The 27187-nt window shown below is 36.9% G+C and overlaps 12 protein-coding genes and 2 non-coding genes across 14 annotated transcripts, besides 7 other annotated features; 10 read left to right on the top strand and 4 right to left on the bottom strand.

Annotated features, from left to right (window-relative positions):
• On the top strand, positions 1-2019 carry TMN2 (Tmn2p; the record flags this gene model as incomplete). The annotated part of the gene is made up of 1 exon (NM_001180415.1): positions 1-2019. One exon carries the CDS (start codon positions 1-3, stop codon positions 2017-2019), a length of 2019 nt encoding a protein of 672 aa, NP_010392.1.
• A 231-nt stretch (positions 2020-2250) lies between these two features.
• Positions 2251-2492: a long terminal repeat (Ty1 LTR).
• A 106-nt stretch (positions 2493-2598) lies between these two features.
• Positions 2599-2939: a long terminal repeat (Ty3 LTR).
• Positions 2940-2954: 15 nt separating this feature from the next.
• YNCD0015C lies at positions 2955-3028 on the top strand. Its single transcript has one exon. It is a non-coding gene; the product is annotated as a tRNA-Ile (tRNA).
• A 148-nt stretch (positions 3029-3176) lies between these two features.
• Positions 3177-4031, bottom strand: ARP10 (Arp10p; the record flags this gene model as incomplete). Its single annotated transcript, NM_001180414.1, has 1 exon — positions 3177-4031. One exon carries the CDS (start codon positions 4029-4031, stop codon positions 3177-3179), a length of 855 nt encoding a protein of 284 aa, NP_010391.1.
• Positions 4032-4264: 233 nt separating this feature from the next.
• TMS1 (Tms1p) lies at positions 4265-5686 on the top strand (the record flags this gene model as incomplete). Its single annotated transcript, NM_001180413.3, has 1 exon — positions 4265-5686. One exon carries the CDS (start codon positions 4265-4267, stop codon positions 5684-5686), a length of 1422 nt encoding a protein of 473 aa, NP_010390.3.
• Positions 5687-6124: 438 nt separating this feature from the next.
• Positions 6125-9862, top strand: SPO71 (Spo71p; the record flags this gene model as incomplete). The annotated part of the gene is made up of 1 exon (NM_001180412.3): positions 6125-9862. One exon carries the CDS (start codon positions 6125-6127, stop codon positions 9860-9862), a length of 3738 nt encoding a protein of 1245 aa, NP_010389.3.
• A 69-nt stretch (positions 9863-9931) lies between these two features.
• Positions 9932-12685, bottom strand: STE5 (Ste5p; the record flags this gene model as incomplete). Its single annotated transcript, NM_001180411.1, has 1 exon — positions 9932-12685. One exon carries the CDS (start codon positions 12683-12685, stop codon positions 9932-9934), a length of 2754 nt encoding a protein of 917 aa, NP_010388.1.
• Positions 12686-13054: 369 nt separating this feature from the next.
• Positions 13055-13387, top strand: YDR102C (uncharacterized protein; the record flags this gene model as incomplete). The annotated part of the gene is made up of 1 exon (NM_001348810.1): positions 13055-13387. The coding sequence occupies one exon, from the start codon at positions 13055-13057 to the stop codon at positions 13385-13387; it is 333 nt and encodes a 110-aa protein (NP_001335756.1).
• A 180-nt stretch (positions 13388-13567) lies between these two features.
• ARX1 (putative hydrolase) lies at positions 13568-15349 on the top strand (the record flags this gene model as incomplete). The annotated part of the gene is made up of 1 exon (NM_001180409.1): positions 13568-15349. The coding sequence occupies one exon, from the start codon at positions 13568-13570 to the stop codon at positions 15347-15349; it is 1782 nt and encodes a 593-aa protein (NP_010386.1).
• Positions 15350-15590: 241 nt separating this feature from the next.
• TVP15 (Tvp15p) lies at positions 15591-16022 on the bottom strand (the record flags this gene model as incomplete). The annotated part of the gene is made up of 1 exon (NM_001180408.3): positions 15591-16022. The coding sequence occupies one exon, from the start codon at positions 16020-16022 to the stop codon at positions 15591-15593; it is 432 nt and encodes a 143-aa protein (NP_010385.3).
• Positions 16023-16606: 584 nt separating this feature from the next.
• Positions 16607-17428, bottom strand: BMH2 (14-3-3 family protein BMH2; the record flags this gene model as incomplete). Its single annotated transcript, NM_001180407.3, has 1 exon — positions 16607-17428. One exon carries the CDS (start codon positions 17426-17428, stop codon positions 16607-16609), a length of 822 nt encoding a protein of 273 aa, NP_010384.3.
• Positions 17429-19054: 1626 nt separating this feature from the next.
• Positions 19055-19353: a long terminal repeat (Ty1 LTR).
• Positions 19354-19531: 178 nt separating this feature from the next.
• Positions 19532-19615: a long terminal repeat (Ty3 LTR).
• Positions 19616-19949: a long terminal repeat (Ty1 LTR).
• Positions 19616-25533: a mobile genetic element (YDRCTy1-1; Ty1 element, LTR retrotransposon of the Copia (Pseudoviridae) group; contains co-transcribed genes TYA Gag and TYB Pol, encoding proteins involved in structure and function of virus-like particles, flanked by two direct repeats).
• YDR098C-A (gag protein) lies at positions 19909-21231 on the top strand (the record flags this gene model as incomplete). Its single annotated transcript, NM_001184416.1, has 1 exon — positions 19909-21231. The coding sequence occupies one exon, from the start codon at positions 19909-19911 to the stop codon at positions 21229-21231; it is 1323 nt and encodes a 440-aa protein (NP_058141.1).
• YDR098C-B (gag-pol fusion protein) lies at positions 19909-25177 on the top strand (the record flags this gene model as incomplete). Its single annotated transcript, NM_001184417.2, is given in 1 exon segment — positions 19909-25177. Coding segments are annotated over 1 exon segment (5268 nt in total).
• Positions 25200-25533: a long terminal repeat (Ty1 LTR).
• Positions 25534-25810: 277 nt separating this feature from the next.
• On the top strand, positions 25811-25882 carry YNCD0014C. Its single transcript has one exon. It is a non-coding gene; the product is annotated as a tRNA-Gln (tRNA).
• Positions 25883-26104: 222 nt separating this feature from the next.
• GRX3 (monothiol glutaredoxin GRX3) lies at positions 26105-26857 on the top strand (the record flags this gene model as incomplete). The annotated part of the gene is made up of 1 exon (NM_001180406.4): positions 26105-26857. One exon carries the CDS (start codon positions 26105-26107, stop codon positions 26855-26857), a length of 753 nt encoding a protein of 250 aa, NP_010383.4.
• Positions 26858-27187: the final 330 nt, after the last annotated feature.

The following is a 27187-nucleotide window of genomic DNA, read 5'->3' as shown; positions in this document are numbered from 1 at the left end:
ATGAAACGAGGTGTTTGGTTGCTGATTTATTGCTATGCAACTTTAACTAAAGGATTTTCCTTGCCAGGCCTATCTCCCACAACATATCACTCAGGCGATGAAATCCCGCTATTGGTGAACCGCTTGACTCCATCAATTTACTTTCAGCATCAAGATGAGGAAGGTAACGATGTTTCAGGCGATAAAGAACATTTTCTTTACTCCTATGATTACTATAATAAGAGGTTTCATTTTTGTAGACCAGAGCACGTTGAGAAACAGCCTGAGTCGTTAGGTTCAGTCATATTTGGTGACAGAATTTACAATTCCCCATTCCAATTGAACATGTTAGAGGAGAAAGAGTGTGTTGCACTTTGTAAAAGCACGATTCCGGGAAAAGATGCCAAATTTATCAACACCCTTATTAAAAGTGGATTTTTCCAAAACTGGCTCGTGGATGGATTGCCAGCAGCAAGAAAGGCTTATGATAGCAGAACAAAAACAAACTATTACGGCACAGGATTTGAGTTAGGTTTTACAGATGTTAAGCAAACCGTTGACGGTAAAGCAGTTCCCAGTACGATGGAAGAGCTTACTTCAGAGGCCTCAAATGAGGATGTTATATTGGATGCTCGACTGCCCAAGAATGTTAAGCCTAATTTAGTTAAAACGGTAGAATTACCTTACTTTGTAAATCATTTTGACATTGAAGTGGAATTTCACGATCGTGGAAACGATAATTACCGAGTTGTTGGTGTCATTGTAAACCCTGTATCTATCGAAAGATCGTCACCTGGCGCGTGTTCTACAACGGGAAAACCTCTGATACTAGACGAGGATAAGGATAACGAGGTTTACTTCACTTATTCTGTTAAATTTGTTGCCTCTGATACAGTGTGGGCTACGAGATGGGATAAGTATCTACATATTTATGACCCGCAGATACAATGGTTTTCATTAATAAATTTTTCCGTTATTGTTATTTTGTTGTCATCTGTTGTAATGCATTCTCTATTACGGGCTTTGAAAAGCGATCTCGCTCGTTATAACGAACTAAACTTGGATAATGAATTCCATGAAGATTCTGGCTGGAAATTGGGCCATGGTGACGTATTTAGAACCCCATCTAAGTCGATGCTGCTATCCATTCTTGTGGGATCCGGTATGCAGTTATTTTTGATGGTCATGTGTAGCATTTTTTTTGCCGCAGTAGGTCTTGTGTCGCCTGTTTCCAGAGGATCCCTGCCAACTGTAATGTTTGTTCTTTATGCATTATTTGGATTTGTAGGATCCTACGCCTCAATGGGTGTCTACAAATTTTTTCGTGGACCCTATTGGAAGGCGAATATGATATTAACGCCAATATTACTTCCTGGAGCAATTTTTTTACTGATTGTAATAATGAACTTCTTTTTGTTATTTGCACATTCTTCAGGTGTCATCCCAGCGAGAAGCCTATTCTTTATCATTCTTCTATGGTTTTTAGTTTCTGTTCCGTTGTCGTTTGCGGGTTCAATTGTTGCTCATAAGCAGTGTAATTGGGATGAGCATCCAACTAAAACAAACCAAATCGCCAGACAGATTCCATATCAACCCTGGTACTTGAGAACAGCACAAGCAACCTTAATCGCTGGAATTTTCAGTTTCGGATCAATAGCGGTTGAGCTGTACTTCATTTACTCCAGTTTATGGTTCAACAAAATTTTTTATATGTTTGGATTTTTACTCTTTTCATTCTTATTGTTGACCTTGACAACCTCATTAGTTACCATCTTGATCACATATTACTCGTTATGTCTAGAAAACTGGCTATGGCAATGGAGAAGTTTTATTATTGGTGGTTTAGGATGTTCAATCTATACGTTCATCCACTCCATACTATTTACTAAGTTCAAGCTTGGTGGAGTTATTACTGTCGTGCTCTATCTCGGATATTCACTTATTATATCTGCATTATGTTGTGTCGTCACTGGAGCGATTGGTTTTTTTAGTAGTATGTTTTTTATTAGGAAGATATACTCTGCCATTAAAGTTGAGTGATTTCGTTATTCTCTCCACTAAAGTAAAAGAAGTGAATACGTTAGTTTTATTTTTTTTTTTTTTTTTAATTTTTTGAGAAGTGTTTTACTTCGCAATGCATTTATATCCTATATGTCCTGGCAAACTTTTTGATAAATTGGAATGCAAGTTTTAACGCGTTTTTATGTAGCACTAATACACTGTATTGAAGATTTTTTTTTCTTTCACAATTTGGAAACGATTATATTGGATATATATTAGAAGTTTTCCTCGAGGATATAAGAAATCCGCAAAAGGGAATCAACAATTCTATATAACAACATTATTCTCTCTCCGTTTATATTTTATATTAAATTCATTATCTTATTAAATTATCAATTCTTGCACTTCAGCTTCCATTAAATCCGATAATTGTTATGAAGTCTTCTAACAACTCATTCGACATTAATAATAAAGAATATTATTCGATATATTTATTTATTTTTATTCCGGCAATAATAAATCTGAAAACGAGTTACTCTTTCAAATGACATGATAGTTATCAAATCCAAATTCTTTAGGAGAGTGTGTAATTAGGTGAAATATTAATGGTTAACTTTCTGTTGTATTACGGGCTCGAGTAATACCGGAGTGTCTTGACAATCCTAATATAAACAGTCTTAGGGAAGTAACCAGTTGTCAAAACAGTTTATCAGATTAATTCACGGAATGTTACTTATCTTATATATTATATAAAATATGAATCATACTAAGTGGTGGAAGCGCGGAATCTCGGATCTAAACTAATTGTTCAAGCATTTATACGTTTGGGTAGTTCAGCTAGGGAAGGCCGTGTTTTATCTCATGTTGTTCGTTTTGTTATAAGGTTGTTTCATATGTGTTTTATGAACGTTTAGGATGACGTATTGTCATACTGACATATCTCATTTTGAGATACAACACTTTCGATCCAAATTGGTCTCTTGGCCCAGTTGGTTAAGGCACCGTGCTAATAACGCGGGGATCAGCGGTTCGATCCCGCTAGAGACCATTTTTATTTTTTCTCCTCTATTGTTAAAAATAGCTCTTTACTATCATAAACTTTTACATCAAAAGCTCAATAAGGCTAATTGTTGTGGAAAGACGCAGTTTGGTGAAGAGAACACTTCCTGTTTTTGTTTTCTACATATACATAAAGCCTATTGTAAGCGCTTCACTCCAGTTCTGAAGTAATAATCAAACCAATCAGGAGCAATATGAGGATTGTTATAAAACTCATCTCTTTCTATTCCTACAATGTTGCTCCCCTTATAGTGCAGAAGTATTTTCGCGCATGCAGAACCAGCCTGCCAGTAATTTTTAGGAAACTGGATTTTGGACGTATCCATTTTTAACTTGAATAAATTCCTTATTACTGTTTCATACGCCTCTTCAATGTTTACTATAATGATATTTTCTCTCAGTGGCCTTCTCAAGTCGATAGGAAGTGACTCTACAATATTTTTGACAAGATTTATTACCGGGGTTTCATCTACTTCACAATTTTTAGAGTTGTATTCTTCGTCAAAAAATATTGGCATGTAGAGACTGCCCGGGAGAGGAATTCTTGACTCAACCTGTCTTTTGCCTCGTTTTGAGTATTTTATGAACTGTTGCAAAGGTCTAAGGTCGAAAATAGGTACGCATGTAGTATAATTGGTACCTATATCTATAACTATGGCATTCCTTGTATTACAGGATAAGCAGTGCACAATGGCCCTGGGGACAAACGAAACGTGAGCGCAGTCAAATTCCTTAAACAAGATGCTACAAATAATTCTTTTCTCTACTACAGAAATGAAGATATCTTCTAGTATCAACACTTGTACTTCTCGATTTCCCAAGATGTTGCAAATTTGGAAGTAATGTTCAAATATTTTTTTCAATTCTTCCCTATTTTTTTCATTAATACTACCTGTTTTCCAGGCGATAATTTCTTGTGGACACGCATCAGCACTTCTTCCAATTTCGATTCTGTTAGCTCCCAAATAGACTATCACAATAGTATTCGACATTTCCTCATAGGGTTTCCTGGGTAGATTTTTTTTATCATTTCACAGTGTCGAATATTGTAGTATTTGTACCTCTTTTGTTTATGTCTCTCGGCTACAATAGAAGTTCCGACAATTAGATTCTAACAAAAAAGAGAACTGTTTTTGAGGTCTTTATGCCCCCAAAACGAAGTTTATAATCAAACAACAGATTTACTTCATATCAAAATACCCATCACAAAGTACAACAATCTACCATGGGTGCCGTAATTTCTTTGCCAGTTAGCATGGCGGGCTCATTCGTGGCGTCCTGTTTTGGAGGTTGCTGCTCAAACTTGGTGACTAAGACTGCATCTTCCCTAGGATCTTCTTCTTTAGGGACAAGACTTCTGTACGCCGTTTGGCTTTTACTTAACTCATTGATATCATGGGTGTCCTATTCTGCGAACAAATCAATCCTATGGCCAGGGAAGACATGTACTGGGACTGGGGAATGTGGATTTTTTACAGTTCATAGGTTGAATTTTGCATTGGGATGCTTACATTTGATATTGGCGCTTGTACTAACGGGCGTAAAGTCGACTAATGACGTAAGAGCAGCATTACAGAATTCGTGGTGGAGTTTAAAATTTATACTGTATTTATGTCTCATTGTTTTGTCATTTGTCATCCCCAATGACTTTTATATTTTCTTTTCCAAGTGGGTGTCAGTCCCTAGTGGAGCAATTTTCATCCTGGTTGGGCTTATATTATTAGTAGACTTCGCTCATGAGTGGGCTGAAACGTGTATTAGTCACGTTGAGTCAGAAGATGAAGATTCCTCATTCTGGCAACGATTTTTGGTTTTAGGGACAACTTCAATGTATACCGCATCGATTATCATGACTGTTGTTATGTATGTTATGTTTTGTCATCAACAATGTAACATGAATCAAACAGCGGTAACAGTCAATTTAATATTAACTGTTATAACGCTTGTCTTATCGGTGAATCCTAAGATCCAAGAGGCCAACCCTAAAAGTGGGCTGGCCCAAAGTAGTATGGTTTCTGTTTACTGTACTTATTTGACAATGAGTGCCATGTCTTCCGAACCGGATGACAAAATGTGTAATCCGTTGGTTAGATCTAGTGGAACCCGTAAGTTTAGTATCATTTTGGGCTCTTTATTTACTTTTATTGCGATTGCTTACACCACAACTAGAGCCGCTGCTAATAGTGCTTTTCAAGGCACCAATACTAATGGTGCTATATATCTCGGGAATGATATCGAGTACGAAGGACTAGGTGGACAGACAAGAAATCAGTTGAGGTATGAAGCTATTAAACAAGCTGTAGAAGAAGGATCTTTACCGGAAAGTGCCTTATATGATACCGCTTGGTTAGGGACATCATCTCCTACAGGCGCAATGGATAACCAAAATGATGATGAAAGGACTGGAACCAAGTACAATTACACTCTGTTCCACGTTATATTCTTTCTGGCAACCCAGTGGATTGCAATTTTACTAACAATAAACGTTACCCAGGATGATGTAGGTGATTTTATACCCGTAGGAAGAACATATTTTTATTCTTGGGTAAAAATAGTTAGTGCATGGATATGTTATGCCCTTTACGGTTGGACAGTGGTAGCCCCAGCGATTATGCCCGATAGATTTGATTACGAGAATTACTATTAAATAGACTAACACAAAAAGATTTTCTTATAATGTATGTAACTTTTTTTTAAGTAGCCCCCAGTAGAAACACTAATTTTACTATACTCATGCACTAGTTTCAAGAAGATGAGTAAACCTCCCTCAAAAAAAAATGGATCTTAATTATCTAATTGAGATATCGCTTCTCGAGGATTATTTTAACTATCCTCTATTTATTTGAAATGCCAATTACAGTTATTATCGATCGACCGTTTTCGAAGGATCTCTTTTCTTCTTTTAAAGGTAGAAAACATTCTCTCAACCTTCTTTATGCGATATTCGGAGTTTGCGCCGTGCTTCAAAGATATGGTAAAACAAAATCATTGTGGCTAAAGAAATGTCTGGTGAAAATATCAATAACAAAAGTCAGCATACAGTGATTGTAAAAGAAAGGGATTTGTCTTCGAAACATTTCGAAATATGGATTCTATCGTTAATGTTGTTGAAGACGATGTTAAGTACGCGCAGAGAGTGACTAGCTTCAGCTCACCACAAAATGCAAATGTCAAGGTCTTCACCATTCCCCGGCATTCCTTCACAGCGTTTAGACTGTCGTATGTTTCACCTACAGAGCTTTCAGCATGTTCACAGGTGACTTTGCTAGGTGGTATTCCAAAACAATGGTACGCTGATCAAAATAATCAAGTCTGGAAACTTCTAACTAAAATTTCACTTCGGAAGGTTAGGAAGCAATCTGACATGCTAAGAAGATATGGCTATGGAACAATTTACAAAAAGCGTGTAGGGAAGATCCCAACTGCATTGTACTTAAGAAAGCACTTTACATGGTCCTATGAAGATAATACATCAATTCACAACGGTCATCGTCTTAAAGAAGCGGAAATGGAGATGAAGAGAACTAGGTCAAGTCCTGTGCAGAAAAGTGAATATAAATTAAGTCTACCCAGAAGGTGTAGGAGTTCTTCCGATCAAAACTTCATGCGACAAGAGCTTTTGAAAGAAAAAAAATCAGAGCTTTCTAGAAACAATAGTTTGCCTCTCATCGATACGGCGCAAGCCGTGGATATCCACCCAGTTTTACATGAAGAAGATCAAGAAAATACAAATAAAAGGAATAAATCACTCCTTTCGAATTTGAAACGAAAAGATCTAGGGGAATCAAAAAGCATATCCAGAAAAGATTATTCGCATTTTGATAGAATACCGAGCCCCTCTTCAGCCAGAAGTGTTGGAGAAACAGACTTTAATTATAATAGAGAACCTTCTGAAGATACTTTGAGATATCCCGACAGTATAATTGAAGTAACAAATCGGACAAGCCCCGCCCCAAATAGTATTCTAAGTAGATCAGGACAATTTGTTAACTCGAATGACCTAAGTGATGGCTTTTCAACATCTAATACTATCAATAACGTGGGATTAAATGCAAATGAAAAGATTTTTTTTAATGCTCTACAAAGTATGGAAAAGGAAAACTTGATGCTGTGGAAAACATCCCAGAAATATGGGACTTATCTCGATGAAAGACGTAAAAGTGCGGATGCCTTTCAAAAAAGAGAAAGAGGTTCATGCGTGGACATTGGTAAGTTGCATTCGAGTCATCTTCCGTTTATTAATATCCTACCTCCATGGCCTACCGAACTGACGGAGGAAGAGAGAATTATACACGATAGGCTAGCCTCTAAACATTCTCATCATATAAGAAAACATGTTCACAATGCTCGAAACAAAACTAGCTGCAAAATCAAAGATAGTGTTGGAACTTTCTTAGGTATGACAAATTCACTAACAAATAAAGCAACTGTCAAGAAACGCACCGGTCAGATCCTTAAAAAAGAAAAAATGCTAGTGATGGTAAAAGAAGCTATACAAAATAAAGTACCACTTCCCAACTTCTCTGAAAACGAGTGCTTTGATACAAGGGTCAGTGAACGGTGGAAAGAATATATTGTTATTGCAAGATCCACGGGAAGATTCGATCCCCCGATACTTTTACAGTTCTATCGTCATCGTCATATCCCAGAAATCGAAGATATCAGTTCCATAGCTACAAAGTATCACCGCAACCCGTTGGATTTTTTTCTTTCAAGAAATTGTATTGTAAAATTCTACAGCTCTCTAGACAAAACTATATCCATACAAAAGCCTGATAAGCGGTTAGGTGGGTTTATAGACGAGAGTATTGAAAAGAAGGACGAATTAAAACACTATTCCCCCATTAAAATTTTTATCTTAAGATGCAGCAGTATTCGTTCGTCTGGTAGATGGTACAAATTTCTACTAGAATCTTTGGACCGACAACTATTTACACCTGCCATCAACTTGAAAATTCCATTAACTGAGATCTCGATAAAAATAAACTTGAATGAAATTATATTCCAAAAGCTAATAGATTTAGGGAAGCAGGAAAAAGATAGATTAAAAATATGTTTTCTTCAAAGAGGTTATAAAATTTTCCAGCATCCCATTTTACGATATTTCACAGTTGCTATTTTGGAGAAATTAAAATTGGCGCATTATGACTATCTGATTAGAAAATGGGATACAGAAAATCCTGTACTAGGATGTGCCCTGAAAAGATATGATAGATTGGAGTGGATTCCATGTGATGAAGATTCTCTGGTAACTGGAATTTTTGCATTTTGTCAATCTCACCTAATCCAGTACAGGCCAATTGCGAATCGTTTAAGGGAAACAAAATCTTTAGAAGGAAAATGTCTGAAAGAACCAACACCTATTGAAGGTTTTTTAATAAGATTGACTGACAAGTATGGCTCTGCGAGGACAAATTTTGGTAAATATAGTATTTCAACAGCTTACTTCTTCACGTGTGAGAATTTGCTTTTTTCGATGAAAGCATATAGAGCAAACCCACCATTGCCTATAGATTCGATGATTGACGACACTAGCACAGAAATAGAAAAAGAAGAAATTTGGAAACAGTGGAAGAAAATTCCAGAGGTTTACGAGCAACAACCTTATCCCTTAGACACAAATGATCACATCGAGTGGATGAACTGTCAAACGACCCAAAGTGAATATGATTCCAGAGATTTCTATGCTTTCCATTGTTTTCATAGAAGGATTGATCAAATACTAAAAACGGACAATGTGATTGACCTAACTGAGGTGAAAGATATATATCAAGGAACAAGGACTGATTACGAAGCAGACAAAATAAAATATGGGGTTTACAAGGAAGCTAGTGAAATCTTTTGGCATAGAAACTACGAGATTGATGATGTTTCACGGTCCGTAATAAATATAGAAACCTCAAATGGACTCCTCTTGAAGCTGCTTGCTACATCAGCAACAGTTGCTGAAGAGTGGGTCATAAAGCTGAAACAAATGATATCCTATTGGAAAAACAAGCAAAGGGAAGATACGGAGAGGCTTTTAAAAATAAGGCGTTCAAATGCAGGTCTTTTGATGCTAAATGGAGAAGAGGAAACAAAAATTGGTGAGAATACATTGCGCTGGATCGTAGAACATGGGCGTGCAGATGAGCAAACCTTTAATGCAAATGGAATATCATTAAGTAGGCCGTTAATTCAAAAGGGACCTTTATATCAAAAGCCGCACAAGCATTCTGTTTTCTCGAAGTACTACGTCGTTTTGATATCAGGTTTTATTGTACTGTTCCACTGCTTTCATAGATCAACCACAGGTTTTGCTAAGGAAGTTTTGGAGTATGCTCATTATGTAACCATTCCGATTGACGATTGCTACCTATACTCTGGGACCACAACAGAACTAGACCTTCTGCAGAGAGATCGTACTTTTGACGAAATAAACTATGGATCCCACGCTCTCCCACGAGTTTATGGGGACGGATGGCGATCTGTAGAAGACGAGAGTTCGCGATGCTTTACGCTTTGGTTTGGAACAAGGCGTGCCCTTTCTAGCAATCGCTTACAGAAGAAAGGGAATGAAAAGCAATATACGCAAGATTATGGTAGACAAGATAATAATATTGACCCACCTTCTGCTCCGGAAGCTGACTTGAATAACTCTAATGTTCCAAGTAACACAGATAAGATCCATTTCACTAAAAAGTTAGGTGTGAGCGGCAAGTCAATGGTTTTCATGGCAAGATCAAGACAGGAAAGAGATCTTTGGGTAATGTCTATTTACTATGAACTTGAAAGACTAAGAAGAACTGCGTCCACTTCAAATTCACGGAATCAAACTATGTAACAATATGTAGTTACGAAACGTTTGGCGGGATGCTTTCTTTTTATTATTGCATAAAATTTAGTGTATACTCTATATATAATCCATATGGAGGGGACAGTTGTTATTACCGCTCTCTATAAGACTCGAGAATGAACTGCGTCTGGTTATGCCATCGATTCCTTTATCCATATCACTAAGTAATAATACTGGCATATCATTTTCATTTTCATTTTCATTAGTACCTTCCTCCTCAGAATGAAGTGAAAATCTAATATTAGGAATCAGAGCTGGCTGTACTGAAGAAGCGACAGTTTCTAAGTTTTCTATATTGCTATGTTCACCCTCAGTGAGAAGGTTTCTGTCATTCACCATATTTGCGGTAGCATTTTCATTATCAAATGGAGAATCAATATGAATAGTAGTTGTAGATTCAGCATCCGACAGTGATCCTGAACTATTATCAAGTTCATTATCGGTCGAATCATCATTATCCTCTTCGTCATCGTCATCATGTTCATCAAAACTTAGACCGAAACTGTAGCAAAGAGTTTCTAAAACAAAAGTCCAGGAGCTGGCCTCGACTAGTTCATCAATTTTATCACTGTAGTCAACGTTCAAATAGCCCACCTTAATCTTCAATTCATTGGGCCTTCTTCTTCCAAAACTTGTAAAGCATCTGTAATCTTGAAATAGTATGGATTTTTTTGCTTCCATATTACTATTTGATACAGCAACAATACCCAAATGTTCATGAATATTTTCGGGATATAGAGTATTTTTCAACCAAATAGGTGAAAATTGTGTCGAGGAACTCTTTGATTTGAGATTTGAGATGGAATCTAGTGAATCTATCTTGTGTAATACCGATCCATAGTCCAGAACATAATTATTTCGATCAACGAAACAAAACTGCAAACGCGCAAATTTAATGGTTAAAGCTTTTAGACTGTTATAAACAACAATTAAACTGTCTTCTTCCTTCAATTTCGTAAAATCGATCTGTAAGATTATTGCCAAATTATCAGGTTTTTCTCGTTTAAGGGAAAGAATTGAGCTTATCGTGGTTAGAACAGATTGTATACTGTCGACAGTACTCTGCCTAGAACATTCTCCTGAATTTAAGGTGAATCCCCTCCTTATGATTACAGTATCATTATCGTGCACATTTCCAACTTCAACAACTTTGTTAGGATTGATTAAACCTAGAAAGGTACTCGTCTCGTGCCTACCATTACCAACATCTTTTGAAAAGTTCTTTATAATGGGAAGAATAGGCAGGGTCGAAGTGATATTGTCCTCATTGAATACAAAATCCTGATTCAATATACCTGATATCCATTTCTGTACAGTTGTGCTTTCGTCAGAATTTATATTCTGAACAATGTAAAGATCTGATAAATCGGCGCAATGTTGTTTATTTAAGGTGCATTTGAGTACTGAAGCTTCGAGTGTAGTCATTCTCAAGTTGGCAATAGGTGTAAATACTTCTAAATTCTTTAGTCTAATTTCCAAAACATCAACATCGTTATCCACTTCTGCTATTACAAATGCGTCTTCAAATAAGAAACACCAGCATTGTATATATCTCTGACCATCTTTGGAAATCATCAATTTGTCTACCAACCTTAGTAATCCATAGTCCCCGTCTATTCTCCAATCCTGCAATTCTTCCTGGAAATTGTTCAAAAGAATTTGAATAAAATATGACCTTAACAGCGGCAACGTTGTTTTGGTTTCGTCATCCTTTGCTCTTACCGAATTGGAAACAGCAGAAATAGAATCATTAGCTGACAACGCTACAGAGGTGTCTGCTAAGATAGAGTTTGCTCCGGACGGAATTCTTCTGTGCCCCAGGGGTGAATGTAAAAATGTATAGTTTGATTTTTTTTGTGGAATTTGGTTTCTTTCCTTGGGGGGTGCAGCCAATATGAGATTTGGGTTTAGACTTGGAGCTTGAGAATATATCGTTTGTCTTTCAACAGGTGTATAGGATAACCCAAAAGGAGGCAAGAGTGGTGAATAAGGAGGAAAGCGGGACTGAGGTGTGATTGATAACTCAGAATCAGGAATCTTATGAATCAAAAAATCAGAAATTAGAATATCCTTTAGTTCATCATTTTCTGGAATGCATTGAACGGCTTTGTTAGTATCTTTTTTACATTTGGTACAAAAAGGAAATAGCGCACGAACGTCTGCCTTTGAAGTGGTGCCAAAAGAGATAATAAGACATTCTTGGTGACTTAAGTGGCCACATGCAAGCTCTATAATTTTCTCTCCCTTTCTTCTGTTAGAAATAGGCTCGTCACATAACGTACAAGAAGCATTCAAAAAGGATTTTTTAATAGAGGTTCTTTGTATTGGATAGCCAAATGGAGCGACCTTGGGTGGTATATTATCTGATAAATTTTCGGCCCTTGGGGGCTCATTTGCTCGGGATAGGTTACTATTACTTGCGTGAAAGAGATTGGAATTAGGTCTTGGCAAAGACGATGTTCTGTGAGGGTGTTGTGGCAAATAATCAGTGGAAACCGTAGAAGGTGTATTCATTAGGTTACCGTCTTCATTGCCAGAAGAGTTTGAAGAAGTGACCCTAGATTTGGGTGAGAACGAAAATGTAGAGGAGGAAATAGGAGAAGGTGAGAATCTTTTCTTTTTAGCACTACTTCTTTGGAACCTGGCTAACTTTTCCGTCCATTTTTTTCCTCTTGACAATGGGGATAGAGTACTGGGCTTCTCTAGCTCTATTATTTGGTTGGGAGTTCTCGACAAGGTACCACTATATTGTGTCGAGCTACCAAAATTGTGAAAAGGGGAAACTATATTGTCTGTAGGAGTTTCCATCATTTAAAAGTTGTTTCCGCTGTATCCTGTATCTTCCTTTTTTAGCGCGGATGCTAGATGGGTTAAAACAGTTTTAAAATATTTTCAAATTACTTTTTTATGCCTTTCTTTTGTCGTCAACTTTTCGAGGAAATTCTCGGTATTTTCTTTAGCTACTATCGCCTTTCATATTTTGATGCAGAAAAGTACATGATGTGTAAATTAACAAGCTACATATCGCCGCACCCAAAAAAAAAAAAGAAAAGAAGGGAAATTGTTCAAAATTATGACAGGTTACCTATGGACATGTGTCGTCTAATCACTACCTTTATATTTTTTAATTAATTCATGTGCACAGGCCTGCTTTCTACTATTGAGCAATACGCCTTCTAAATGACTCTCCTACTTCAAAAATGTATCAGAGTAGAACTGCGGAAAGATCCAATATTTAACGCTTCTTCTTCACTCGAAATATTTCTGTCAGTTTTAGAATCTGTTATATATCCCTTTAAAGGAAACTTGATACTTCTAGATTTTCATCTTGTCGATGTTCAAACAACGTGTTATCAGAGAAACAGCTCTATGAGAAATCAGCTGATGTCAGTATTCTGTCAGTCACTTCGTGAATTTACATTGACTGCTCTTTCGTGCAATTCATACTGTATTATTATAGTTGCAACTAGATGGCAAAAAATTGATAATGCCCTAAAAATGACAGGCCGGTAACCCTAAGCTTTTTTTTACCCGGAGAGGGTCATGCCTCTGTGAAGCTTTTTTTGCTTTCTGAAAAAATTTTACCGAAGTAAAGAAAAATTTCAGCAGAAGAGATGAGATGAGCTAAAGCATCGTGTTATTCAAAATACTTTTAAGAAAAAACCCGACCCGACTAATATTGCTAAAACTATCATGGCTCTAGCTATCTCCCACGAGGATACTCAGATTTTGCTAAAGGACAAAAATATTCTACAGGAATCGGTCTTGAACAAATACAGAACTGCTGGACAAATCGCACAAACTGCTTTGAAATATGTTACTTCTTTGATCAATGATTCATATCACTCTAAGACCACACAGCGCCAATTAACCGTGCCAGAGCTATGTTTGCTTACCGATTCTTTTATTTTGACCCGGTTGGAACAATATTATAAAAACAAAGTTAATGAAAGAGGTATTGCCATTCCAACCACTATTGATATCGACCAAATTTCTGGTGGATGGTGCCCCGAAATAGATGATACTCAAAATTTGTTAAACTGGAATAAGGGGAAAGACTCCACTTTTGCATCATCTGTCACTGGGACTTTGAGACCGGGGGATTTAGTCAAGATTACACTAGGTGTTCATATTGATGGTTACACCTCTGAAGTTTCTCATACTATGGTTATTTACCCCGTTGATGAAACCAAACCTATTCTTCAACCCACTGGGCCACTACTAGGTGGTAAAGCGGATGCTGTAGCTGCTGCTCACATTGCTATGGAAACAGTTGTTGCTTTATTAGCCTGTGCTCTGACTCCAGAAAAGCTTCCTGCCTCACTGGGAGGAACTTCAAGTGGTATCACAGGCCAATTGATTAGAACTATAGTGGATACTATTGCCAGATCTTATAACTGTGGCGTTGTTCCTGGTTCTCGTGTAAGAAGGATTAGAAGATTCCTGGCAGGCCAAAACGAAGGTATTGTTGCCGAAAGGGAATATAAGGGTGTTGTTTGGACAGAGTCCCATCAAGAAGCAGATTTGCTATCTAATACTGATGCCAAGGATTTAACAGTGGTAGATCGTGGACAATCGACTCCATTCACTAATGTTTCTGCTATTCCAAGTGATGATTTCGTTGTTCAATCAGGTGAAGTGTATTTAATTGATTTGAAAATGGCATCTTTGGAGCATTGTACCAAAAAGGGTTTAGTAACTTTAGAAACCGTTGACTCTTACACAGGTAAATCTCATAAGGCTGGAGAATTGATTGCAAGACCCGGTGCATATGTTAGAGATTTTGCTCAAACCCATATTCTTAAATTAAAAACTTCTAGACAATTATTAACTAAAATCGATAAACAAGGCGTTTATCCATTCAAGTTATCTCATTTATCTTCTAACTTTCCTTTCGTTCACGAAAATGAAGAAGAACTCCAAAGCTTAAAGAAAGATTTGAAATCATTTAGACTTGGGATGAGTGAGATTTCCAACAACTACTTATGTGTGGAAAGTCCAATACAAATTGCTAGATGGGTTCCATGGGACCATATTTTAAAGGCTACCAATCCAAACGGTAATTTAAGTTATGATGCAACCTCTACATTAACATTACCTGGGCATGAGTTACCTTTACCAAAATTGGGTGTTTCAGCCATCAAGCTTAAATCCTTAATGAATTCAACCAAGGAATCGATTTCTTTACCAGTTGCTCGTGAATGTAATACCATCGTATTATGTGACTCTAGTGTAAGTACAACGGACAGACCCGAATTATTGAGATTAACTGGTGGTTCTAAGACCTGTCAACCGAGCTGGATTCACTCTCAGCACGAATTAAATCCACAAGATTCAATTGTTCAAGGGATCTTTCAATTAGCTACTTTGGCCAAGGATAAGAGGTTCGGTCTATTATTAAAGGAAACGCAGCCAATGAAGCAGAAGAGTGTTGAGACATCAAATGGCGGAGTTGAAGAAACCATGAAAATGTAGGAAACTTCATCATTTCTAAAGCTAGTATATAAATAATATAAGTATATCATAAAATGTAAAATAGAATATTATAAAAAAAGTCAACCTAGCTGTACTAAAACCGCTTGGTTCATTTGCTCAGAATCTTGCATTATAATTACATTTTATTTGCTATACAGATGAGATGGAAGATTAAATATCTCACGCCTGTTTCGCCATGCTTTTGTAACACCGGCGGATTGAGAGACATGGGCTTCTAATATTAAATCATGTCATCGTCATCGTCGATGTCATCATCACCAATTGACAAAGATGAGCCGGGTGCTCTGAAGTTAGCAGGTTCTTCCACAAACTGGGAAAAATGAAAAACAATAAAGGCAACCCCTAAAATAAAAGTAAACATTCCCGCCAATATGTTGTAGATACCGCCGAAGCTGATTATCAGACTTAGTAAAATATAAGATAAACCCCTTCCAAGAAAACTAAAGTAAAAGGAAGCATACCTGTAAAGATTTGACGGAACCTTGAACTCCAGATAGACGATAGGTACGGAGAGTGCCAGTCCGTAAACTGCCAAGAGGAAGACGTTTAAATTGGTGAAAATATACGTCAATTGTGAAAGGGCAGCAATAATGTCTATGCAGCCAATTGATATATTTGCAATCTTGAAGAATTTTGGAGGAATAACTGACATCCTTTCGTTTGTGATCCCTTGTGGTTATTTGACTTTGTTTATTGTCCTCTCTTGTAAGACATACATATTAATGGTCATAGTTTTCCACTCGAAGTATTTTTCCGTTGCGGATTTACGCTACTATACCCCCGCCCCCCTACACCCAGGGAGCGCTGTTTCATCAAATGAGAAAAGATGCCTTCACCTTCAATAGGTAAGGTAGATCAAGATTCAAAGGAAAACAGAAGAAAGAGGTGCGTATACAATGGAAGGAACTTATTTTAAAACATACGAAAATTACTACTCAATTACTCTCGCAAATTGTCTCAACTCTGAACGATAGCCAAAATATAAGAATACACGAAGAAAACAGTGATAGAAGTAATAGTAACAGAAAAACTATTTTATGTTATATATTAAGAAACTATTTTTTTAGAGGTTTGTATATTTTGTAGTTGGTAAAATTGAAAATTTTGTGAATTTGTATTAGACGAAGATATTATCTCTTCCCCTAAAAAAAGTATCAAAATCGAATTGCATTCATTTTCGTTAGCAAGAAAACTGGAGTGGTAAATCTTCATTTCCCCTTGTATTTCTCAGCGCTCTTATTTGGTTGGTTCACCTTGAGTTTGTTCAGCTGGAGCTTGTTGTTGCTGTTGTTGCTGTTGCTGTTGCTGTTGTTGTTGTTGTTGTTGATCTTCTTGACCAGATTCAGAAATATCAGAGGTCCATAAGGTCAAGTTGTCCCTTAATAATTGCATGATCAAAGTGCTATCCTTGTATGATTCTTCAGATAAAGTATCTAACTCAGCAATAGCATCATCAAAGGCTTGTTTGGCCAAGTGGCAAGCCTTATCAGGAGAGTTTTGAATTTCGTAATAGAAGACGGAGAAATTCAAAGCTAGACCTAAACGAATTGGGTGAGTTGGAGGCAATTCAGTTGTGGCGATTTCGGAAGCGGTTTTATAAGCCTCCAAAGAGGAGTTGGTTGCCTTTTCTCTTGCATCTCCGCTGGAAAATTCAGCTAAATAACGGTGGTAGTCACCCTTCATCTTATAGTAAAATACTTTAGACTCACCAGTAGTAGCAGAAGGGATTAAATGAGAATCTAACACAGATAAAATGTCGTCAGAGATTTTGGTCAATTCAGTTTCAATTTTAGAACGGTAAGAACGGATTAATTCAACTTGATGTTCAGATTTCTCCTTTGATTCTTCTTTTTGTTCGATCGAAGAAACTATTCTCCATGAAGCACGGCGAGCACCGATGACGTTCTTGTAAGCAACCGACAATAGATTCCGTTCTTCGACAGATAACTCTTGACCTGATGAAGCAACGGCCTTCATGTTTTCGACCATTTCTTCATAACGTTCGGCTTGTTCAGCTAATTTAGCTAGGTAAACAGAATCTTCACGAGTTTGGGACATTTTTTTTGTTGTAACGGGTACTTTTTGTTGATTTGATAATTTTTCTTTTTACTTCGTTTTGAAATTGTCAGAGTATTAACCTTCTGTCCAAGTTTTCTCGTTCTTTGCTTTTCCCCCTTAATCAATCGAAAAAAATAATGATTAAAAACCGGGAGAGGCAATTTTTTTTGAAAAAATAAGTTAGTAATTGAAATTTGATAAAAAGAACGAATGTTTAAGATAGCTCAAAAGATTTCGTAACCTTTGATGATGAATATTTGAAAAAAAAAAGACTACTGGAGGGACTTATAATAACATTTGCCCCTTTCGACCGACTTTTTCCTCGTATTTCGTGTGTGTCATTTTGCTGATCCGGGTGACACACTACTAATCATTTCGAGCAGACGACCGATTTGTCCGTTCTTCCTAAACAAAAAAGGGACGATTTCAATAGTATTCGCTGTATTATTATCTCTGGTCATATGAATACCCACGCTTGAATTACGGATTGGTCGTAACAAAAATAAGTGTTACCTCGCTGTTCTGACAGAGATAACTAAACATTTCAGAATGCAACATCACACGGGTGGACCTATGTTCTAGTTCTTGTATTAGAAGAAAGCAATCCGCTGTGCTTAAACCAATATAAGATATATATAAAAAAAAGAAAGTGGGAAAAACAAAGGAAGAGAAACTATAACACTTCACTTTCAAGGCCTGTTAAGTTGATATAATTAACATTTTCAGGAGAGTAACATTCATGTCGGTAATAATTCAAATCAGAGAAGATGAAGGTGGTTGTGGAAGGAGCTATTAATGAAACAAGTTATTGAGAGGTAAAACATACGGTTCGATTCAAATATGAATTCTTAAATTTGAAGGTGGTGTGGAAAAGAATGCAATTGATCGCGCTAATTTCAAAAGATAATATTAAGTAGAAATGAGGGAAGAAGCTGAAGCGAAAGATATATAAGTCATCAATATATATAAACAGGGACTTTGTTTATGAGCTCATGTTATAAATACAGATAAGACAGAATTGAGAAAGAGGAGAAAGAGCGATCTATGCGATTCGCCCCCGAATCTTCTCGTCACGGAAGACCGTGCATTTTCTACGGCAGCGGCTATGGTGTAATTGTCATTAACAACGGAGAGTGTTTGAGCGGCTAATTTTCGGTATTCCAAGAGACAAATTTGATTTGTACGAGGTATATGAACGATGCTCACTATATGTTGGAACTTTTGAAACATCTTTGTCTATTTCTCACAGAAATTGATGCTGTGTTACTTCGTTTCATGATTTTTCGGAAAGATACTGTGTAAGGTTATCATATATGAAGCGATACGTGCTGACCATAAAGCAGTACTTCAATAAAACGTTTTCCGAAAAAATGTAGTGTTGGAATGAAATCTTAGTGTCATTTTTTGACTAGTGTTCATGCTAATAATATTTTTTTAATGCAGTCTTTCAGTCTTCTGTTATGTAGTTTTTGTCATGATTAGAACAATTTATTCCTCGAAGACCTTATTCTTCTCATTGATGTTGCCATACACTATGTGTGCCATCTGGAGATTTTTATTAGCTCGTTATGTGAATGACTATTTACTTTACAGAACGATAATGGCGCGCTCATTGTATTAAGACTCCTATAACCTATAGAGTACTATTTTATATTATTGCTATATTATCAAATGAGGTATAAGAAGATTATACAACAATTGAAAAACAGTCATTAGACTTAATGAGAGCTGAATTGCATAGCTAGATAATGTAATAGGATAATGAAGCATGTAAAATAGAAGGAGAAATAATAGCAATATTATGCAGAAATACCGATTCCCTATTTTGGATCCCAAGATCCTCGAAGAAAAACCTCTAGTATATTCTGTATACCTAATATTATTGCGTTTACCAACAGTGGAATCCCAACAATTATCAGTACATTGGGCATTTCCCACATGGATATACAGTCCAATGTAGTAACATAAACCAGCAAATATGAATGATGGTATTTTAGGAAAACGTACTGTGATTTTGAATACACTGGAATAGGGGGGGCAAGCTTACTTCAAGATCTGTTCATATAGTTTTCAGATAATACAGTTTGTTAAACACAAAATACATGTTGTATCTCAAAATGAGATATGTCAGTATGACAATACGTCATCCTAAACGTTCATAAAACACATATGAAACAACCTTATAACTGTTGGAATAAAAATCAACTATCATCTACTAACTAGTATTTACGTTACTAGTATATTATCATATACGGTGTTAGAAGATGACGCAAATGATGAGAAATAGTCATCTAAATTAGTGGAAGCTGAAACGCAAGGATTGATAATGTAATAGGATCAATGAATATTAACATATAAAACGATGATAATAATATTTATAGAATTGTGTAGAATTGCAGATTCCCTTTTATGGATTCCTAAATCCTCGAGGAGAACTTCTAGTATATTCTGTATACCTAATATTATAGCCTTTATCAACAATGGAATCCCAACAATTATCTAATTACCCACATATATCTCATGGTAGCGCCTGTGCTTCGGTTACTTCTAAGGAAGTCCACACAAATCAAGATCCGTTAGACGTTTCAGCTTCCAAAATTCAAGAATATGATAAGGCTTCCACTAAGGCTAACTCTCAACAGACAACAACACCTGCTTCATCAGCTGTTCCAGAGAACCCCCATCATGCCTCTCCTCAACCTGCTTCAGTACCACCTCCACAGAATGGGCCGTACCCACAGCAGTGCATGATGACCCAAAACCAAGCCAATCCATCTGGTTGGTCATTTTACGGACACCCATCTATGATTCCGTATACACCTTATCAAATGTCGCCTATGTACTTTCCACCTGGGCCACAATCACAGTTTCCGCAGTATCCATCATCAGTTGGAACGCCTCTGAGCACTCCATCACCTGAGTCAGGTAATACATTTACTGATTCATCCTCAGCGGACTCTGATATGACATCCACTAAAAAATATGTCAGACCACCACCAATGTTAACCTCACCTAATGACTTTCCAAATTGGGTTAAAACATACATCAAATTTTTACAAAACTCGAATCTCGGTGGTATTATTCCGACAGTAAACGGAAAACCCGTACGTCAGATCACTGATGATGAACTCACCTTCTTGTATAACACTTTTCAAATATTTGCTCCCTCTCAATTCCTACCTACCTGGGTCAAAGACATCCTATCCGTTGATTATACGGATATCATGAAAATTCTTTCCAAAAGTATTGAAAAAATGCAATCTGATACCCAAGAGGCAAACGACATTGTGACCCTGGCAAATTTGCAATATAATGGCAGTACACCTGCAGATGCATTTGAAACAAAAGTCACAAACATTATCGACAGACTGAACAATAATGGCATTCATATCAATAACAAGGTCGCATGCCAATTAATTATGAGAGGTCTATCTGGCGAATATAAATTTTTACGCTACACACGTCATCGACATCTAAATATGACAGTCGCTGAACTGTTCTTAGATATCCATGCTATTTATGAAGAACAACAGGGATCGAGAAACAGCAAACCTAATTACAGGAGAAATCCGAGTGATGAGAAGAATGATTCTCGCAGCTATACGAATACAACCAAACCCAAAGTTATAGCTCGGAATCCTCAAAAAACAAATAATTCGAAATCGAAAACAGCCAGGGCTCACAATGTATCCACATCTAATAACTCTCCCAGCACGGACAACGATTCCATCAGTAAATCAACTACTGAACCGATTCAATTGAACAATAAGCACGACCTTCATCTTAGGCCAGGAACTTACTGAATCTACGGTAAATCACACTAATCATTCTGATGATGAACTCCCTGGACACCTCCTTCTCGATTCAGGAGCATCACGAACCCTTATAAGATCTGCTCACCACATACACTCAGCATCATCTAATCCTGGCATAAACGTAGTTGATGCTCAAAAAAGAAATATACCAATTAACGCTATTGGTGACCTACAATTTCACTTCCAGGACAACACCAAAACATCAATAAAGGTATTGCACACTCCTAACATAGCCTATGACTTACTCAGTTTGAATGAATTGGCTGCAGTAGATATCACAGCATGCTTTACCAAAAACGTCTTAGAACGATCTGACGGCACTGTACTTGCACCTATCGTAAAATATGGAGACTTTTACTGGGTATCTAAAAAGTACTTGCTTCCATCAAATATCTCCGTACCCACCATCAATAATGTCCATACAAGTGAAAGTACACGCAAATATCCTTATCCTTTCATTCATCGAATGCTTGCGCATGCCAATGCACAGACAATTCGATACTCACTTAAAAATAACACCATCACGTATTTTAACGAATCAGATGTCGACTGGTCTAGTGCTATTGACTATCAATGTCCTGATTGTTTAATCGGCAAAAGCACCAAACACAGACATATCAAAGGTTCACGACTAAAATACCAAAATTCATACGAACCCTTTCAATACCTACATACTGACATATTTGGTCCAGTTCACAACCTACCAAATAGTGCACCATCCTATTTCATCTCATTTACTGATGAGACAACAAAATTCCGTTGGGTTTATCCATTACACGACCGTCGCGAGGACTCTATCCTCGATGTTTTTACTACGATACTAGCTTTTATTAAAAACCAGTTTCAGGCCAGTGTCTTGGTTATACAAATGGACCGTGGTTCTGAGTATACTAACAGAACTCTCCATAAATTCCTTGAAAAAAATGGTATAACTCCATGCTATACAACCACAGCGGATTCCCGAGCACATGGAGTCGCTGAACGGCTAAACCGTACCTTATTAGATGACTGCCGTACTCAACTGCAATGTAGTGGTTTACCGAACCATTTATGGTTCTCTGCAATCGAATTTTCTACTATTGTGAGAAATTCACTAGCTTCACCTAAAAGCAAAAAATCTGCAAGACAACATGCTGGCTTGGCAGGACTTGATATCAGTACTTTGTTACCTTTCGGTCAACCTGTTATCGTCAATGATCACAACCCTAACTCCAAAATACATCCTCGTGGCATCCCAGGCTACGCTCTACATCCGTCTCGAAACTCTTATGGATATATCATCTATCTTCCATCCTTAAAGAAGACAGTAGATACAACTAACTATGTTATTCTTCAGGGCAAGGAATCCAGATTAGATCAATTCAATTACGACGCACTCACTTTCGATGAAGACTTAAACCGTTTAACTGCTTCATATCATTCGTTCATTGCGTCAAATGAGATCCAAGAATCCAATGATCTTAACATAGAATCTGACCATGACTTCCAATCCGACATTGAACTACATCCTGAGCAACCGAGAAATGTCCTTTCAAAAGCTGTGAGTCCAACCGATTCCACACCTCCGTCAACTCATACTGAAGATTCGAAACGTGTTTCTAAAACCAATATTCGCGCACCCAGAGAAGTTGACCCCAACATATCTGAATCTAATATTCTTCCATCAAAGAAGAGATCTAGCACCCCCCAAATTTCCAATATCGAGAGTACCGGTTCGGGTGGTATGCATAAATTAAATGTTCCTTTACTTGCTCCCATGTCCCAATCTAACACACATGAGTCGTCGCACGCCAGTAAATCTAAAGATTTCAGACACTCAGACTCGTACAGTGAAAATGAGACTAATCATACAAACGTACCAATATCCAGTACGGGTGGTACCAACAACAAAACTGTTCCGCAGATAAGTGACCAAGAGACTGAGAAAAGGATTATACACCGTTCACCTTCAATCGATGCTTCTCCACCGGAAAATAATTCATCGCACAATATTGTTCCTATCAAAACGCCAACTACTGTTTCTGAACAGAATACCGAGGAATCTATCATCGCTGATCTCCCACTCCCTGATCTACCTCCAGAATCTCCTACCGAATTCCCTGACCCATTTAAAGAACTCCCACCGATAAATTCTCATCAAACTAATTCCAGTTTGGGTGGTATTGGTGACTCTAATGCCTATACTACTATCAACAGTAAGAAAAGATCATTAGAAGATAATGAAACTGAAATTAAGGTATCACGAGACACATGGAATACTAAGAATATGCGTAGTTTAGAACCTCCGAGATCGAAGAAACGAATTCACCTGATTGCAGCTGTAAAAGCAGTAAAATCAATCAAACCAATACGGACAACCTTAAGATACGATGAGGCAATCACCTATAATAAAGATATTAAAGAAAAGGAAAAATATATCGAAGCATACCACAAAGAAGTCAACCAACTATTGAAAATGAATACTTGGGACACTGACAAATATTATGACAGAAAAGAAATAGACCCTAAAAGAGTAATAAATTCAATGTTTATCTTCAACAGGAAACGTGACGGTACTCATAAAGCTAGATTTGTTGCAAGAGGTGATATTCAGCATCCTGACACTTACGACTCAGGCATGCAATCCAATACCGTACATCACTATGCATTAATGACATCCCTGTCACTTGCATTAGACAATAACTACTATATTACACAATTAGACATATCTTCGGCATATTTGTATGCAGACATCAAAGAAGAATTATACATAAGACCTCCACCACATTTAGGAATGAATGATAAGTTGATACGTTTGAAGAAATCACTTTATGGATTGAAACAAAGTGGAGCGAACTGGTACGAAACTATCAAATCATACCTGATAAAACAGTGTGGTATGGAAGAAGTTCGTGGATGGTCATGCGTATTTAAGAATAGTCAAGTAACAATTTGCTTATTCGTTGATGATATGATATTGTTCAGCAAAGACTTAAATGCAAATAAGAAAATCATAACAACACTCAAGAAACAATACGATACAAAGATAATAAATCTGGGTGAAGGTGATAACGAAATTCAGTACGACATACTTGGATTAGAGATCAAATATCAAAGAAGCAAGTACATGAAATTAGGTATGGAAAAATCCTTGACAGAAAAATTACCCAAACTAAACGTACCTTTGAACCCAAAAGGAAAGAAACTTAGAGCTCCAGGTCAACCAGGTCATTATATAGACCAGGATGAACTAGAAATAGATGAAGATGAATACAAAGAGAAAGTGCATGAAATGCAAAAGTTGATTGGTCTAGCTTCATATGTTGGATATAAATTTAGATTTGACTTACTATACTACATCAACACACTTGCTCAACATATACTATTCCCCTCTAGGCAAGTTTTAGACATGACATATGAGTTAATACAATTCATGTGGGACACTAGAGATAAACAATTAATATGGCACAAAAACAAACCTACCAAGCCAGATAATAAACTAGTCGCAATAAGCGATGCTTCATATGGTAACCAACCATATTACAAGTCACAAATTGGTAACATTTTCCTACTCAACGGAAAAGTGATTGGAGGAAAGTCGACAAAGGCTTCGTTAACATGCACTTCAACTACAGAAGCAGAAATACACGCAGTCAGTGAAGCTATTCCGCTATTGAATAACCTCAGTCACCTTGTGCAAGAACTTAACAAGAAACCAATTATTAAAGGCTCACTTACTGATAGTAGATCAACGATCAGTATAATTAAGTCTACAAATGAAGAGAAATTTAGAAACAGATTTTTTGGCACAAAGGCAATGAGACTTAGAGATGAAGTATCAGGTAATAATTTATACGTATACTACATCGAGACCAAGAAGAACATTGCTGATGTGATGACAAAACCTCTTCCGATAAAAACATTTAAACTATTAACAAACAAATGGATTCATTAGATCTATTACATTATGGGTGGTATGTTGGAATAAAAATCAACTATCATCTACTAACTAGTATTTACGTTACTAGTATATTATCATATACGGTGTTAGAAGATGACGCAAATGATGAGAAATAGTCATCTAAATTAGTGGAAGCTGAAACGCAAGGATTGATAATGTAATAGGATCAATGAATATTAACATATAAAACGATGATAATAATATTTATAGAATTGTGTAGAATTGCAGATTCCCTTTTATGGATTCCTAAATCCTCGAGGAGAACTTCTAGTATATTCTGTATACCTAATATTATAGCCTTTATCAACAATGGAATCCCAACAATTATCTAATTACCCACATATATCTCAATAACAAAACGAACAACATGAGATAAAACACGGCCTTCCCTAGCTGAACTACCCAAACGTATAAATGCTTGAACAATTAGTTTAGATCCGAGATTCCGCGCTTCCACCACTTAGTATGATTCATATTTTATATAATATATAAGATAAGTGACATTCCGTGAATTAATCTGATAAACTGTTTTGACAACTGGTTACTTCCCTAAGACTGTTTATATTAGGATTGTCAAGACACTGCGGTATTACTCGAGCCCGTAATACAACAATACACAGTTGTTACGGTCCTATAGTGTAGTGGTTATCACTTTCGGTTTTGATCCGGACAACCCCGGTTCGAATCCGGGTAGGACCTTTTTTAACTGTGGCTTCTCTGTTGAACCATCAGTTACTTTTTTTTTTTTTCAGAGAATGTGTGCCGGGTCATGAGATGCCAAACTAAGAGGTCATTAAAATATATTTCAAAGACTAAATGTGTTCTTTTCAGGTTCCATCTGCATTTTCTTTTAACTACACCTCGTACTGTTATAAACGCCACCAAGCAAGATATTACACAGCAGCAAAACTTTTTCAGGAAATGCCTGTTATTGAAATTAACGATCAAGAGCAATTTACTTACCTAACTACCACTGCGGCCGGCGACAAGTTAATCGTGCTTTATTTCCATACCAGTTGGGCAGAACCATGCAAAGCATTAAAGCAGGTTTTTGAGGCCATTAGTAATGAGCCTTCCAATTCCAACGTCTCTTTCTTATCCATTGATGCGGACGAAAACTCGGAAATTTCAGAACTTTTTGAAATCTCAGCTGTTCCATATTTTATCATAATTCACAAAGGGACAATCTTAAAAGAATTATCCGGCGCGGATCCAAAGGAGTATGTGTCTTTATTAGAAGACTGCAAGAACTCAGTCAATTCCGGATCATCACAAACTCATACTATGGAAAATGCAAACGTAAATGAGGGGAGTCATAATGATGAAGACGATGACGACGAAGAAGAGGAAGAAGAAACTGAGGAGCAAATAAACGCTAGATTGACTAAATTGGTCAATGCCGCGCCGGTAATGTTATTTATGAAGGGGAGCCCCTCTGAACCTAAATGCGGGTTTTCGAGACAACTTGTGGGTATCTTGAGAGAACATCAAGTAAGATTTGGCTTCTTTGATATATTAAGAGACGAATCTGTTAGACAAAACTTGAAAAAGTTTTCTGAATGGCCAACTTTCCCTCAACTTTATATAAATGGGGAGTTTCAAGGCGGTTTAGACATTATCAAGGAATCCTTGGAGGAAGACCCTGATTTTTTGCAGCATGCTCTCCAATCTTAAATAAATAGATGTATTTAGTGTAAATTGAAACAGAAAAGTCTCCATTTCCAACTAATGGTATGCAAGCATTTTTATATGTGTGACATAATGAATGGCTTCTGGTTAAGTTTGGCTTTTTGAACAACCATTGCCCGGAGAAAATAAACGCGTGAGCAGTAGCTGATACGCGTCTCACTTTTTCATAAATTCATGTATAGGTCATCGCCATATAGAGAAAATATTTGAAATTACATCTGTTGAAACTAATAAGAGCTTTTCCTTGGAGCCTTCTTTGCTAACAGATAAGATTTTTTAATTGGAGCAACTAGTTAATTTTGACAAAGCCAATTT

Source organism: Saccharomyces cerevisiae, chromosome IV (genome assembly GCF_000146045.2).
Source record: "Saccharomyces cerevisiae S288C chromosome IV, complete sequence".
Taxonomy (NCBI): domain Eukaryota; kingdom Fungi; phylum Ascomycota; class Saccharomycetes; order Saccharomycetales; family Saccharomycetaceae; genus Saccharomyces; species Saccharomyces cerevisiae.
The sequence above is the reverse complement of the archived record's forward strand: the minus strand, read 5'-3'. Positions and strand labels throughout refer to the sequence as shown.